The sequence below is a fragment of the Parasteatoda tepidariorum genome, chromosome 5 (assembly GCF_043381705.1).
Source record: "Parasteatoda tepidariorum isolate YZ-2023 chromosome 5, CAS_Ptep_4.0, whole genome shotgun sequence".
NCBI classification, from domain to species: domain Eukaryota; kingdom Metazoa; phylum Arthropoda; class Arachnida; order Araneae; family Theridiidae; genus Parasteatoda; species Parasteatoda tepidariorum.
This window is the reverse complement of record NC_092208.1, coordinates 45,443,475-45,459,895: the sequence shown is the minus strand read 5'-3', so window position 1 is coordinate 45,459,895 and position 16,421 is coordinate 45,443,475. Positions and strand designations below refer to the sequence as shown.

At 28.1% G+C, this 16,421-nt stretch overlaps 1 protein-coding gene across 8 annotated transcripts in view; it reads right to left on the bottom strand.

Moving 5' to 3' along the window:
* Positions 1 to 16,421, bottom strand: part of LOC107450234 (nuclear receptor coactivator 2) — a 75,167-nt gene that overhangs the window by 25,876 nt on the left and 32,870 nt on the right. For all 8 annotated transcript variants that reach the window (XM_016065985.4, XM_071181390.1, XM_071181392.1 and 5 more), the window contains 7 exons: positions 16,088 to 16,185; positions 15,913 to 16,002; positions 11,857 to 11,947; positions 8,026 to 8,214; positions 7,810 to 7,939; positions 4,336 to 4,448; positions 1,590 to 1,722 (listed from right to left, as the gene is read on the bottom strand). In XM_016065985.4, coding sequence (XP_015921471.1) covers positions 1,590 to 1,722; positions 4,336 to 4,448; positions 7,810 to 7,939; positions 8,026 to 8,214; positions 11,857 to 11,947; positions 15,913 to 16,002; positions 16,088 to 16,185 — 844 coding nt within the window. The remainder of the gene's footprint in view (positions 1 to 1,589; positions 1,723 to 4,335; positions 4,449 to 7,809; positions 7,940 to 8,025; positions 8,215 to 11,856; positions 11,948 to 15,912; positions 16,003 to 16,087; positions 16,186 to 16,421) is intronic.

The window sequence follows — 16,421 nt, the reverse complement described above, 5'->3', positions numbered from 1 at the left end:
TTAGGTCTCTGCTCATTATTATTTTTACTCCTAAAATATCACTACTATTTTGATCAATAAAAAAATATATCACAACTATGATAATATGTATAATTGACTATGTTTTAGTTGAATTTATGAACTGTTACAATTGACCCCGTAAGTGGGGACAATTGTAACAACTGCACGACTGTCAAAAATTGTTAATAACTAATATAATAACATTTAAAATAAGGTATATATTTATTTTCTAGTAGAGGATAGTCTACTTTATTCGTCTGTCAATTAATACTAATAATATATTGGATCTTTTGTTAGTTAAAAATAGTTAAGTAAAAAATGTTACAATTGACCCCACTCTCCCCTATTTAAAGAAAAATTTGCCCTCAAAAAGGAGCCTAAAAACATTAAAGAATAATGTAGGGGGTAAATAAAAATAAAAAACTAAACTAACTAAAACTAATTATACAGTAATCTAAGTAATAAAAAGGAATAGGTAAAAAAAAAATGCAGTTAGTAGATGTTCCCTCAGGAAAAAAAACCTTCAATTATTTCTCATCTTTATTCATTGAAATGAATGAAAAGGAGATGGAAATTTTGAGCTGATAAAGCTTTGTAATAGTTGACTGCTTTTGGACCCACATGTAATTAGTACCTGTATTAGTGAATTATTCCCAAGTCAAGTTCAAGGATTATGGCACTGATCTATAAATAGAAATGAGTATGAAGGCCATTGGCTAATCAGTGACTAAGACAATAGGACATCACCAACAATAGAATTAACAAGAGAAATAAGCAATTTTCTGCTATTAGGGAAGGGGGAAATTGACAATGCAGTTAGTGGTGTTGTCCTCGTGATCAGTACAAATTCAAATTTTCCAGTTTGATTTCAAAAGGCAGAAAATGTAATCTAAAATTGAGAATCTCTTGCCAAATGCAGGACAGCTGCACATGAAAATGCAAGAATCTTTCCCACCGAATCCAGCTAAGTGTAAGCAAGTGCAGACCTGCACCTATTTAATCAAACATGAAATCAAAAAGCGAAAGTCGAAAATAAGCACTTTTTAAAAACGCATTGAAACCTGTAAAGAGTTTTACATTACCACTAAAGCAGCCCCATTAAAAAGGAAATTTAATAAAAATGTTTAAATATTTTTAACATTATTCTAAATAAATTTCTGTTAAAAATTCTGACTTTCAAAAGCCACAATACGCAGTATAAGCAGGAACACTATATATAAGTTAAGAACACATAAAATTGGTGCATGAATCACATTAATAACTCTTTAAAAAGCATGAAAAGAAAATTGATAAACATCACTACAAACTTACTATCACTTCTTTAAGAATTTATCATCTTAAATCAAACTCATATAGTATCTCCGAAATTTTCTAAAACTTTTTTTTAGGAAAAGACAATGTTTAAAAATCTTAATTTTTTTTAAAAGTTAACTCTTTTTTCAGATTTTTCAAGCTAAATTCAAATTTCCTAAGATATTCAAGTTTTTTCTGAGACATATGAACACTGATAATTATGATTTTTACAATACCAAAAGATATTTGAATGGCTATTTGAAAACAAAATTTAAAAAAAAAAAGGCTCAACTCACCTGATTATTGAATGTGTAGTTACAGCATAGTCTTCCACTGAAAATACTTTACTTTTGGATTGTATTCTAGCATACCTATCCTGTTCAATACGAAACTTAAAAGGTGCACTAGTAGCTTGACCATTCTCAAAAGCTAGAGAAAAAAAAAGAAAAAAAAAACCTTTGAAAATCTAATTAGGTGAAATAATGATTTCTTGTTTAAAAAATTTGCTACAAGAATTTATATTGAATTTTAAAAAAATCCTTCATGATAGAAAAGTGAACAGTAATGAAAATTTTCACAATATTCATTTTTATTTCATTTATTTAGTGAGTGTTAGAAATTTGGAGAAAATAGAATTGCAAAAAAATTTTTTGTACTGACAACTCAATAAATTTTTAAGAATGAAACATGATTTATATGTTGGGAACTTAATAATGATATAATCAAATTTAATTCAAGAAAGCTCAAACAAGCAGATATAGAATGGTTAAATTTTAAAACATTCTTTTTAATCAAATAACATGCATTTTCTCCCATGAATACAACAACAATAGTTATGAGTCTATTGGCAAGTAACAAAAGCAACGGAGATATTTTTTTTCGACCCTACTAATCTGTACCAGTAATAATTTGAAATAAAGAAATTAATATATCTGAATAAAGAAACAAATATGACAAAACTTAATAGCTTGTAAAAGAAAAGCTCTGCTTCAACAATCAGGGTGCGTAGTCAAATCTTTCAACAAAAAATAAGCACCTTTAAAGTACTTTTTAAGCACTGTATACGTTAACAAAATGCAAAATAGTTTTCAAAGACTTTACATGATAATGATAAAATAACTAGTTTCTGACAAAGAACTCTTTCCTTGATTATAATTGCTACCATAAAAAGCAGGGTTGGGTTTTTGACGTCAAAAAGTGGTTTTTGACATGACAAGGGTATAATACTGGTTTAAACCGTCAAAAACTGAAGTTTGCCAAGAAAATATATAAACTTCAAAACTACCAACAGTTGCCATGCATTATATTGAAATTTAATTATACTATAGGCAATCAGCAGGTTTTAAAATATTTTTTAATTAAAATTAAGGTAAAATAACAGATTTAAAATCTACAAAATTTATATTCAAATGCATGTGCAGAAAAATTTTGCACAAAAATTTTTTAAACATTTATATTTTGAAGAAAAAAAATTTTTTTGTTGATACTTTAGAAAATTAAAAGTTTATTACTATGCATTTTTGACATATAAGGAACATATAACTAATATTTTTAAGGAACTTACAAGTTATGTTGTATAAATACAAACTTGATACAAGTGTATAAAATTTTTTTTATGTTATACGGAATATCTTTATTATCCAGTATGTTAATTTGAATTTAAAAGTAGTTATATTTGTGAATAATGATAAATATAATTCATATTGTTTATTATATTTATTTATAATTATTACACTTATCATTTTAAAACAATTTTTACCTCTTAATTTTTTTCCCCCACTTGTATTAAGAATACAAATAATGCATATCTTGAAAGCAAGAAGTAATTATTCAACAGCTGAATATTTAGATATTCAACAAAACTATGTATATAGTATTCAGCAAAATGAAATTCACAAGTATTTGGATAAACTAAATTTTCAGCATAGTAAATGAATAGGCTGAATATACTGTAAATCGACACTAACTACTCTGTGTATTTAACAGAAAGCACTTAAATTTGTATTGTCTTATGTTAAAAAGATTATTAAGAAGATTTAAAAGAATATTAAAAAGATTTTTCTTTAAAAGATGTCTAATGTACAAAACTGCTAATGTTTATCTTTAAAAATGTCTAATTTTTAGTATAATCTATACTATACACTAAATTTGGTTATAAATAAATTTCTTAATAATATCACTGCAGATTTTCAATAACACATGAAAATGAATACATAATATTACAAAAGATGTGAGCTTTCAAAAGTACAAGATTTTGGTTACTATTCAAAATATAAGTGTTTCTTCAAAATTTTAAATTTATTTTTTCTAGAACATATTTAGAAACACTATCCTTTATAAAAAATATATAAATTTTATGTATTAATTAAATTTCACATATGAATATAGGTTTTTGACATTTTTGACAGTGAGGTTTTTGATGTGACAGTTTAAACCATGGTTTAAACCGTCAAAAACTGTCACAAGTCAAAAACCTGCCAACCCTGATAAAAAGATTTTTCAGTTTGATTTCAGGAGGTGGAACGTTGTGAAAACGTTGAATAGAACAATGTGAAAACCTCGCTTTTGCATAATACATTGAGAAAATCTACAGGGTAAAGAAAAAAATCTCACTTTCTAAAAGGGAAAATGAAACAATTTTACCTTTAACGGCTTTTAAAAAACGAAAGTCAAAAATAGGTACCTTTAAGAACTTTTTATAAACGCTATGACAAACTATTGCTCTACAAATTCATATCCAATAGCATGATTGTAGCAATGCTGTTAACATTGAAAACAAGTTGTCTTTACATCTAAGACAAGCAAGTGATGGAAGGAATTCACACCGCTACTGAGGATTGGCACAACGGCAGCTCACTGTGCCATTACAGCAAATAGTAACATAGTATGAAAATAAATATTTTAAATATCGATTTTAAACAAAAAGAGGACTGGGTATAAAATTGGATTAAATATGAAACAAATATTCTTAACCTAAACTGAATTAAAACATTTATTGTTTATTTTCCATAAATTAAAAACATAGAAAAATATTAAACTTACTTTCTTTCAGATGCTGCTTAAAAGTAGCAATATCACTTGGATGGCATAAATCAAGCATTGACAAAGTTTTTAATTCTTTACGCAAAAATTGGCTGCTTGACTGAGTCAGATTACTAAAAAATAAAATAAAACAAAATTTAGTTAAACAAAAAATATTTTAACAACAATCTGTCAGAAAATTTAAAATCTCAGTTTAATTTCATAGTAACAATTTAAACAAACCCTAATTAAATAAAATTATCAATCATACTATCATTAAAGCTACTGTCAAATGTTTAATATAACATAGCCAAATATGCCTAAACAATTAACATAATGCAAAAATTTAAAATTTTTAAATTTAATACACAAAACTTTAAATCATAATCTTGATAAAAATTGTTCAAAGGTATTTTATGTATAGGTTGATATTCCCCCCTCGAGTTTCAATTTTTGACTTGCTTTAATGCACAAAACAATTTTTCAAAAATATATCCTATCCACTTGCAATCAATGCAACTTATGACAGGTCGGTGTATTGTCATTGAAAGGTAAATTATATGGTATGATAAAGTATTCACACATTCTTTAGTTGTTATTGTTATTAGTATAAAATTAATATAAGTTACAAATGTTTTGTTCACCCATAATAATTATTTATAGTCATTTCTTATTTTCTGCTATTATTATGATTTTGATTATTATAAATTAAAGGCTTATTAGCAAAAGCAGTATTTGTGACATAAAACGCTAATTGATGTCTAAACTAACAAGCCATTTACTCCAAATAAACAATTTAACGAAATATAAATGGTGAATAAATTATTTCTGTTTTTATCGTAGGGAAAAAAAAGTTTTTAAAAAATGTTTCTTTAATAGTAACCTAAATTTAAATAAGATTTTTAAAACACAAACTTGATGATGAATTTACAAGGATAATCAAGTAAAATGTTTAGAATCTGGAACTAAATATGTGTTAATAAAATAAAAAATGTTAGCATCCCAATGAATGTCTTATAATTAGGATGTAAGAATCTATTCATCATCAAGAAATAAAAATGATTACAGCAACCGAGGTGGCTGATGAGTGATAAAATTAAAACTATTATAAAAAAGTGTATAAGTGATTGTATTCATATAAATATAAAGAGTTAAACATTTAAAACTGTAGGATTGCAGCTTTTTGTTATATAACTTATTCCCTACATCTAACAAAGTATCAAATCACAACATTTATATCCGAATTCTTCCTCACCCAAAATCATTATATAATATTCATTGTAACTAAATAATTATGATACTAAAAGAAAACAAATATTTTTAATTCTAAATAGAAAAAAATTCTTTGAAAAAAATGCGCTAAAAAGCAGCAGAAATTTCAGAAAAAAGTAGCAATAAAGAAAAAGAATATGAAGGAAATAAAGATGAAAATATGACCACCGAAGCCGACGTCTTCAGGGGATACCGGCCCGGTAGCTATAAAAACAAAACCATTTCTGGTTCATCAATACAAGTCTGAGGGAGAAGTAAATGCTTAAATTAACTCCCTCAGTACCCCGATGGTTTTGTATAGAAGTCCAGGAAAAAAAACCTGCAATATGAATAACAAATTAAGAAAAGAAACTCAAACAAAATCATCCGAAAAATAAAAACTCACTTAGTCACAGGTCAAACATCAATTTCACCAGCAAGCCGAATGAAAAGAAAACACTAAAAACTAAAGAAAACAATGCCCTCTATTACATTGCGCAGATGGAGAATAAAAATTTTTTTCCTGGACTTCTATACAAAACCATCGGGGTACTGAGGGAGTTAATTTAAGCATTTGCTTCTCCCTCAATTAGAAATGGTTTTGTTTTTATGGCTACCGGGCCGGTACCCCCTGAAGACGTGGGCTTCGGTGGTCATATTTTAATTTTTATTTCCTTCATTTTCTTTTTCTTTATTTATAAATAATTACGAGTGCAAATTACGAAGGTATATAATATAACATAGTCAAAAATCACACAGAATTAATTAGGGGTCATAGAAATTGTCTTGGAAAACTAAGTCAGCACTTCTTAACAGCAAAGAAAAACAATTTATAACATGACACCCAAAAGTCAGGAAATTTTCAATATAAATAAAATTACTTTAATCTGCTACATAAAAAGTAGTAGTTTATTTTCTGCTTAACAACATTCTCATAAAATAAACATATGATAATTTCTTTCCTTGTTATATCTATTCTCTCAACAGTTGACAGACCATGCAGCAACTGGGCCACCACTTTAATTATTATTAAAAATAATTATTATTAAAAAACACTTTTTAAAAACTTTTCAAGCACTTTACAAAAATTTTCAAGCACTCAAAAAATTCATATTCAATCAATGATATTATTGAAAAACAAAAACTTTTTATAAACAGTTTTAGCGTTAAAAAAAACCCAAAAAGAAACGGGCGTAAATCGAAACAATCAGTACTTTCCCACATCACCGAGTGAATTCAACTTGACCCTGAACTCAGAATAAAAGTACCCTTACCCCCTACGTCAAAAAAAGTGTTAGAAGTAAAATAAAATAAACAAGAACAAAAATAAATTAAATTAAAAAGAAAAACATTTCATAAGGATCTGATATTCTCTATCCGAATTGGAGCACTCGGGTTTCGGTTTCAAGTGTGCGCATGCGCAAGTCATAACATGGGTACGACATGAAGTCTGCGTCAATGATTACGTAGCAAACGAAATCCCCCAAAAAGCACCTTTAAGTACTTTTTACAAACGCTACGCACCCTGAAAATGTTTCAAGTACCTTTTTGTGTAAACTTTTTGATAGAGAGATTTTTTTTTTTTTAAATAGTAGAATAAAAATTTAATCTACATGTAGTTGTTTTAATTTTGTAAACACATATTTTCGAAGAATGATGTTAGAACTTTTATACTTTAAACAAGGTGCGTAGCCCAATTATTCAACATAAAATAAGCTCTTTTCAAGCACTCAAAAAATATTTTCAAGTACTATAAAATATAATTAGGCAGGGTTGGAAAGTTTTTGAGAATTGACGGTTTTTTCTTGTTATCACCATCATGTCAAAAAAAGAAAAACCTTTTGGCATTATTTTTGAATCATTGTTTTGAAATTTTGAATCATGCAAAACGAATGGCGTTTTCATACGCTGCGGACTGACAATAAACTGAAGTAGATTGGGGTTGAATTAATTGTGAAAACGTTGAACTGTGTTGTTTTTGCATAATTCGAAGCTAAAATTAACATGGTAAAGGGAAAATCTTATATTGAAAAAGGGAAAATTGAGCACTTTTTAAAAACACCCAATGAAAAAAGCACTTTTTAAAAATGCTATGTACGCTGTTTAAATTAGTAGGGGTGGTTAAATTAATTCTAAATCAGAAGTAAGTCAACATGACAAGTATGTTATTTATCAACAACATGACAAGGTATGCATTATTTAAACAAAATCAAAAAAATTTTTTTTTCAATCGTAACATCTTACCTTGTGTCTATGTCAATAACTTTGCCTTCTCTGTCATTCCTAGTAGTAAACTGCTCTACACTATTCATACCTATTCTTTTCTCCTCAAAAGGCACACGGCGAGCAATACAAGTCAAACCATTTCGTGGCTCTACAATGTATAAAATTGATACATGTAATCTAACTTTTAAACAAGTGAATTTAGAATACATATCTATGTATAAAAAGCATTTTTACCACTATTTCCATCTTCTAAGGGTATGAAGTTGGCAGTTATGTTTAGATTTTCATATTGCGAACTTGGTGGAGATTTATTTTCCATTTTAAGATCAGTATCTTCGTCTTGTTTAACAAGAAAACGACAGGTGAAATGTTTAGTTGGCTTATTGGAAATAAAATTTTCAGATGACCAATCACGCCCATTACCTGAAAAAATTTTAAAATATCTGTCAAGACATAAAATATAGATAATGTTATAAGAAAATTAATACTTCTTTAAATTTGAATAATTTTACTTCATTTCTCAAATTAAGACTTTTGAAACCAGTATTATTATAAAAACAAGTAAAGAAATTAGAGAAGGAAAAATTTAAAACAAGATATAAATAAGTTTTGACTGACTTTTTCTAGTTTAGATGCTATTTCATTAAAATTAATCAATAAAAGGAGAGACTTCTGGAAAATTAATTATAGAAATTGATAAGTTTGGTTTATTTGCTAATAAAAGTAAGGAAAATGAGAATTATTTTTACAATAGGGTTTATGGCACTGTTAAACATTAAATTATTTTATTCATTATGATCCCAAAGGATTATCATTTTAAAATTTGGCAAACATAGCAATATAATATATACATAAAATTAAAGAAATTAGCGATTTTATAAAAATGTATTATATACAAAACAAAATGACAGACAGTTTAGCTTTCTAGGTCAAATAGTTGCTGTTGACCTAGAAATACAACTGTTTAAAAAACTTGACAACTGTTTAAAAAACTTGAGAATTTTCAAAAATTTATTATAACTAGAAATTAATAGTTAGAAAAATATTAAACCTAATATTACATAATTTGTATTTGATAAAGTAGGTTTAAGAAACATCATACCAAAAATCATAGAAATCTAAATTGACCTAAAAAATGGTTGGTTTGATGTGAAATTACCCCATGACCAATAATTTAACTACAGTAGAGCGCCGATTATCCGAACCCTTATTATCCGAACGTCCAATTATCCAAACCATGTCCGAATTCGTTTTTTTTTTAGAGTTTAGAATACTTTTTAACTTATTGATAATTTTTCTAAATTTAGAAGAATAAATAATATCTACTACATCTGAAGATCATATTTAATTTGCAACCTTTTTCAGCAGTTTTCTTAAAGTAGCATGCATGCATGTATTATTATACAGTTAAACCCCCATACCCCTTCAACTGAAAATTATCTTTCAAGAATGTGAGCTTCATTTTGACAGTCAACAATGGTTGGAATGTGGAAGGAGTTTATGAATAGATAAGTGCTGAAGTTCTACAATTGGGGGATGGGTAGTTGTCACTTATGGTTAATGATTAGTGATTGCAGTGCGCTTCTCACAGCTGGTTACTTTTCGAGGAAATTAACAGAATTCGGTTTCATCATGTAAACTAGAAAATGACCAGTAGAATGACCATGTTTTTATGACGTTACTTCTGAAATGCACTATTGGACAACAGGTTTTCTGTTGTCAAGATTACAATCAGTTGAAAAGTAGAGTTACCTGAGAAAAGTGCTTTTCATAAGAATCTAGAAAGATGTCGTGCAAACGTAAGAGAATCGTTCTTTCCTGAAGTGATAAAACGAATATTTTAAAAAGATTGAAAAATGGAGAAAGTGGAAGTAAATTAGCGGCAGAATATGCCGTAGGAAAATCGACAGTATCAGAATTGAAAAAAAAATGAAGAATCAGTTATGAATTATGTTTCAGTAATGGACAAAAACAATGGAAATTTGGATCGAAAATGCATGCAAAAGTCAAGCAACGATGAAGCGGACAAAGCACTTTATTTGTGGTTCCTACAAAAAAGATCTTTAGGTCAACCAATATCTGGCCACCTATTATGCGAGAAGGCTTTATTTTTTCATGAGAAATTTGGCAGAAAAGGTACTTTTCAGGCTAGTTCGGGATGGTTAAGGAACTTTAAACATCGACATGGAATACGCGAGTTAGAAATTCATGGCGAAAAACTTTCCGCATCTACCGAATCCGCTTCAAATTTTGTAAAGGAATTAGAAAGCATTATTAAAGGTGAAGGATATGAAGAAGAATTTATTTATAATGCAGATGAAAGTGGACTGAATTGGAAATCTCTACCACGAAGAACTTTGGCTACAGGAGATGAAAAGCATGTTTCCGGGAACAAAATAATTAAAGAAAGAGTCACAATTAACGTGCAAATGCAACTGGAAATCATCGAATACCTTTAATGATGATTGGAAAATCCAAAAATCCAAGAGCCTTCAAAAATGTTAAAACACTACCTGTCATTTATGCATCTCAAAACAAAGCGTGGATGAACACCAGCATTTTTATTGAGTGGTATGATAAGACTTTCATTCCAAATGTGAAGAAATATCAAAAGAATTTGGGAAAAACAGGAAAAGTGTTACTCATCTTGGACAATGCTCCGTCGCATCCAAATCCAGATCTCTTAGATCGGGAGAATGGAATGTTTCGTGTTGTTTTCCTGCCACCCAATGTGACACCTTTGATTCAGCCGATGGATCAAAGTGTCATTGAAACCTTAAAACGTCTTTATAGAAAGCAACTTTTAAGGAAGATTTTACTCTCGGATGAACAAAATGAGGGGGATTTTCGAAACTCAATCAAAGCTATTGATTTAAAAGATTGCTGCATGATGATAGCTGATGCCTGGAATTTAGTAAAAACAGCGACGCTTAGAAAATCTTGGAATAAGATTCTTAACAGAAAAACAAACGAAACTGAAGTTTCTGAGCCAGTAGAATTTCCGAATGAAAAGATGCCAGGTTATACAGCAGAAGAAATCAAAGACTGATGTCAAGAAACTGAAAATGACCCAGGATTTCAAATTTTAAATGATGATGAAATTGGTACTGAAATTTTGAATGAAAATCGGAACTCCGCCGACGAAGAGGAAGAAGTAGGTGACCAAGTTCAAGATTGTGGACCTTCTCATATAGAAGCATGCAATGCATTAGATATTGCAATGAATTGGCTAGAACGTCAAAATGATGTTGATCCAGTTCAGTTGATTTATTTAAAAAGAATAAGGGATATGGCTGCTCAAAAAATAGTATCTTCCTTGAAACAAAAGTCTTTGCTGGATTTCTTTGGCAATGGAAAATAAAGATAAATGTAGTAAGATCAGTAATTGACAAAAAACTTATAAAAAGCTAAAATATGACCCAAAAAAATTTAAAATGAAAAAAACTTTTTAAAAAATTTAAAAATCAAAAAAAACAAAAAAACTTTTAAACACGCCAGAGCTATTTTAGATAGTACTGCCAGTCCTAAGCCTGGAAAAAGTGTGAAGGGAAGTTGGCGCATAAATAATAATCATTTAAACTAGATTTTGAACAACTTTCCAATTATCCGAACTTTTCATTATCCGAACCACGTTCGGTCCAATGACATGCAGTTCGGATAATCGGCGCTCTACTGTATATAGCAGTTATGATTTTGCAAGAAAGAAAAAGCTTAGCATTGTTGTTTAAAAAAAAGGTTGTAATGTTTTAAAATTTAAATCGCTCTGTTGAAATTGGTGTGTTACTAATATTTAATGCCATACAATGGAATTGAAATTACTAAAAAAACTCGTCTGAAAATCACTAGCTCAATAAAATTAAGACAAAATATATGAAAAATCTTCAACTTCTAAAAATCTATGAAACTATTAAAGACACTTTTAATATTGATTTATAACTTTTTTTTCGAAAAAATAATCATTTTATGGCATTAAGAATAATTGATTCTAACAAAAACTGATGAAAAAATTATACAAAAAAATATATATATGTTTGTTATCAACGAAATAAAAATTACATTTATTACCTAATGGCATCATAAGCAAAAGATTACTATGGAATCTTGCTCGATCATCCGGATGAATGTAATCGTATACTATTTTTTCATTAACTTCTTCCTAAAATTTAATGAATACAAGTCTATTTCATTAAATTTAATTTCAGTGTAATAATTTCATAACAATTGTAACATAAAAAGAAAAAACATTAACTGAATCACACAGCATGTCTTTAAAAACAATACTACCAGTTCAAACTTGAAATAAACCAGCATTTTTTGAAAAAGGCCTGCTCATTTTCATTGAAAGAATTAATTACAAGATAAGCCTAACTTATAACAATCACATTATTTTCCTCTCATGTTTGCTGTTTTAGGCCTGGCTAAAATCTGTCAACCTGATTAGACATGTTTTGACTGATTCACTCATTGGTAAGTGCCTAAACTATTCAAGCTAGAAACATAAAATTTGGACTAACTGGTTCTTTTTATGACATTGCCATCAACTGAGGAAGTATTTTTATAATATTCCACCCCTAAGGGCATAAAATAGGTGGTGAAAGGTTGTAATCTATAACAATAAATTGAAGAGTTTGTGTTTCTCTTCTATAACTATAAAAAAAAAAAAAAAAACTTTGGTGCGAGATACCTGAAATTTTAATAGTGAGTAAAAGAGGCCCTTGATCCCAAAAGTCATTAAAACATTTCAAATAGACCATTCAGGAGAAACATTTGAAAAATGGAATTTTTTTGATTGATTTAGTATTAGCCACTGATTTAAATTAAATTATAGACAGTTCTATTCTACTAACCACAGAAACTGAAAATGCATGAGACTTTTTGTGACCATGGCAAAAATTATTAAGTAAATAAATAATTAAAAAAATAACTGTCTTTACATTTAATTTATGTAAATCAGTCGTGTGATTGCTGGATGAAGAAATTATCGATTTTTTTCCTTCATATTCTACATTTTTTAGTACTTAATTATTTTTCTTTTTGTACATAGATGATAAATAAAAGTAACAATTATAAAATTTAAAAAGAGAAAGAAACAAAATTTTATCTAATAATTTTTTTTCAACACATGAAATAACATATTTCTCTTTCCCTATATTTTGTGAATGAATCATGTGCATTTACGAAAAGATCACACCAATCGGATGCATCAAAAAGGGGGTTAGTTAAATGCATGTTTCAAGATTCACGCGTTGCAATAAATAATGTTGTAGTATTAAAAATAAAGAATTTAAAAAATTTGCAAAAATCAGTAATAACTGAAGAAAAATTTATTGGAAAAACAATAAAATTGTTGTGCTAAATAGTGAATACTATGGTACACAATTTAAATTTCCTATTTTGCAAAAATATCAGAATTCTAAAACAGTCACGTGAAAATCAGCAGCAATAACTGCCAAAATAAAAATAAACAGAAACAATCGAAACATTGCATGCAAGTGATACTCATATACACAATTGAAAGTTTGTGTGTCGTATTAATATTGGAATTTTAAAAATCATGAGAAAATCATTTGTATGAACTGCAAAAGAAGAAAAAATCAAAACATGGATCTATGATGGTATCGAGCGCATTGAAAAATGATTACTGAAATGTGGGATTTGAAATTTCCATTTCATAATATCAGTTTAAGAATTAATTCAATGAAATAATCATGTAATAAAAGAGAGCAAATATATCGCATTAATTAAATTATTTTTGTTTGCAAATTGGAACTTTCAACAAAATTGCTATCTATTAAAATAAAAGTTTAAAAAATAGGAAATCAAAACACCATTTTTTCGATTGAACGACCTTTTAAAATGTTTCTTATTTCCGAATTCCTTCTCAGATTATTAATTTTATACTTTTCTGTCAGCCTCAGTAGTTCTCTTGCTCTTATAGTTTTTTGAAGTTACGTTTTTCTCGAACAAATCTGCATAATAAAAGTTGTTATAGTGTGTGAATGAGAATTTAGGAAAGAAAAAAAAAAGAGGGTACTGTTAAAGACCGAATAAATGTTTCGATAACAAGATTTTGCCTAAGTAACGAATAAATTTTAGATTAACGGATTAGCAGAATTTTTTTTTGCAGAATTCCGTACATTAGCAGAAGAATGACATGCCTGATAAAGTTTTTTAACCCCCTAAAAATTTTAAGATTCTGAAAAAAATTTCACTTTTTAACAAATGCAGGGTTGCCACAGAACAAAAATGAACAAAATAGTTGCTTTTAGTAGCCTAGAGCATGAAAATAGTTGCCGAAAGCTGTGAAAATAGTTGCCTAAATAAGAACAAAAATAAGACAAAAATTTTATTAAATGACTTAATTGTCATATACCATGATCCATTTCGTCAAGTTGGTGGCAAATATGATAATTTTTATATAAACGTTAGTGTTCTAGCTCTAAATTTTTATATAAAAAAATTAGTATCTTTGCAGAAAATTAAATACTTTTAATTACTAGAATTCATTCAAAAAATACTTTTTCATTGAAAAAAACACACTTATTCTAAGAAATTTTCCCTTTTACCAATAATTGATTGTGAAAAGGGATTACTCAAATTCAAAATTCATGCATCGTAATATCATATTAAAAATTGGGTTTTTTTATAAATCGTGCAGAATTTCGTAGCAAAAACCGTTGAAAAGGTGATCGAGAAACGAAACAGACTTACGACAAAATCTGTTCAAATTGAGCGCATTAAAAAGTTATGACTCAAATTTGAAATCTAAAACTTCTCATTTTTTACTTATTTATTTAATTTTTTTAAATTTTATTATTTTTATTTTACATTTTTTTATTTTTCAAGAAAAGAAATTCAGCGTGTTCAGAAGATTTTGCGGGCTGCAGGTTTTCTACCCAATTTATGCTAAAAAAAATTGCTAGAAGTACAGAAAAGTCTCCTAATAGTCTCCTTTTCCTGAAAATAGTTGCTTTTTTAGCCTTTTTAGGCAAAAAAGTTGCCACAGTCGCCTCATGCTGAAAATAGTTGCAAATAGTTGCATTTTAGTCGCCTGTGGCAACCCTGCAAATGAAGTGTCTGATTTAGCTTCTTTTTTTTTTAATTTCAATAATTTGATATTTTGTTTCAATTTTTCTTTCTTGTTCGTCTTACCAGTCAATAAATTAAATTTCCTAAAGTTTGTTTTGACAAGGTAGAATTAAGCCTGTATTTTTGTTATGAGGGTGAATATTTCCTCACAGGCGGCAATGGTATGAGAAATGGTTAATGCAACTAGCATTAACTCACAGTAGGTACAGGGGCTGTCTAGGTTTTTCTGAAAGGTACCTATTTTGTGAAAATTTAGACATAATTTGTGAAAAATTAAAAATTACATTAAAAAATCAATACAAAAACATGGTAAAAATATAGATTTATCGTTTCTTAAGGGATACAAAAATAAAATTAAAAGTATTTTGTGAAACTACCGTTTTTCCTAAAATTGAATTTGTGAAACTACCGTTTTACCTAAAATTGAATTTGTAAAAGTACAGCTAAACGGTAGTAAATTCGGCCTGGACAGACCACTGAGGTATTAATTTTCCTGATACTGACTTACACCGTACCGCATTGATGAAATTAAAAAAAGAATAAAAAATTGTGTTCTGAAATGTTTCTTCACTGTAAAGCATATAACTGATTTCTAAAATATTAGGAAAGTTTATTTATATACACTGGATCGTCAAACATTTCAAAATGCTAAATAAAAAAAAAAGTTTAAAAGGTTTATGATAATTTAATTAATAACACTGAATCCTGATTTGGGAGAAAGTTTTGAGGACCATATGCAAGGGGCAACCTATTCAAATTTATTATTATTTAAATTTTATTAATAGGGTACAATAAAGCATACATAATTTCATTTTTTTAATATAAAGTTTTAGTTTTGCACATGGTTTAAGTGTTATTTTCTACTGATTTATTAATAATTCAATTTTTTTCTTCAAATAAACAAAATTTCAACTAGAATCTAAATTTAGTTCAACTAGTTTCTAGAACTAGTTTCTTTTTCTTTAAATAATTAGTTTTATACAGAATGTGAGTTATGATGAAAGGTTTAAAGAACAAATTAGAATTACTTACTGCGCTAAAATTCAAAAAAGAAGAAATATTCTCAGACACAAATTCTAATTTTCCGTCAGAATTGACCACAAATATGAATCCGTCAATAGCCTAAACATGTGGGGGAGAAATCCATTAAATAAAAGAATTACAGGGAAAACTATGTATCACAAAGATTTTATTAAAAGCAATTTACTTCAAGAAGAATGGCGCCAAAAACTTGATTATTTATGATATTTGGCTTGCTAGAAGAAACTTCACTCTGTTGAAGATCATCACAAAGTTCAGTATCACCTAAAAAGAAATTTATTGGTTTTGAATGTTTTATTAATTACAACAGATTAGTACACATTAAGAAAATTTATGCAAATATGGCTGTTAACACCTAAATAAAATGTTTAAAAAGAACTATCTCGCATAACACACAGGGTTATTTCAATTTAGAAATAATATTTCCAGTATTTCGCAGATATAGTAAAACCTCGCTACATCACTATTTTGGGGACCCAATAAATATAGTGTTGTAGAAG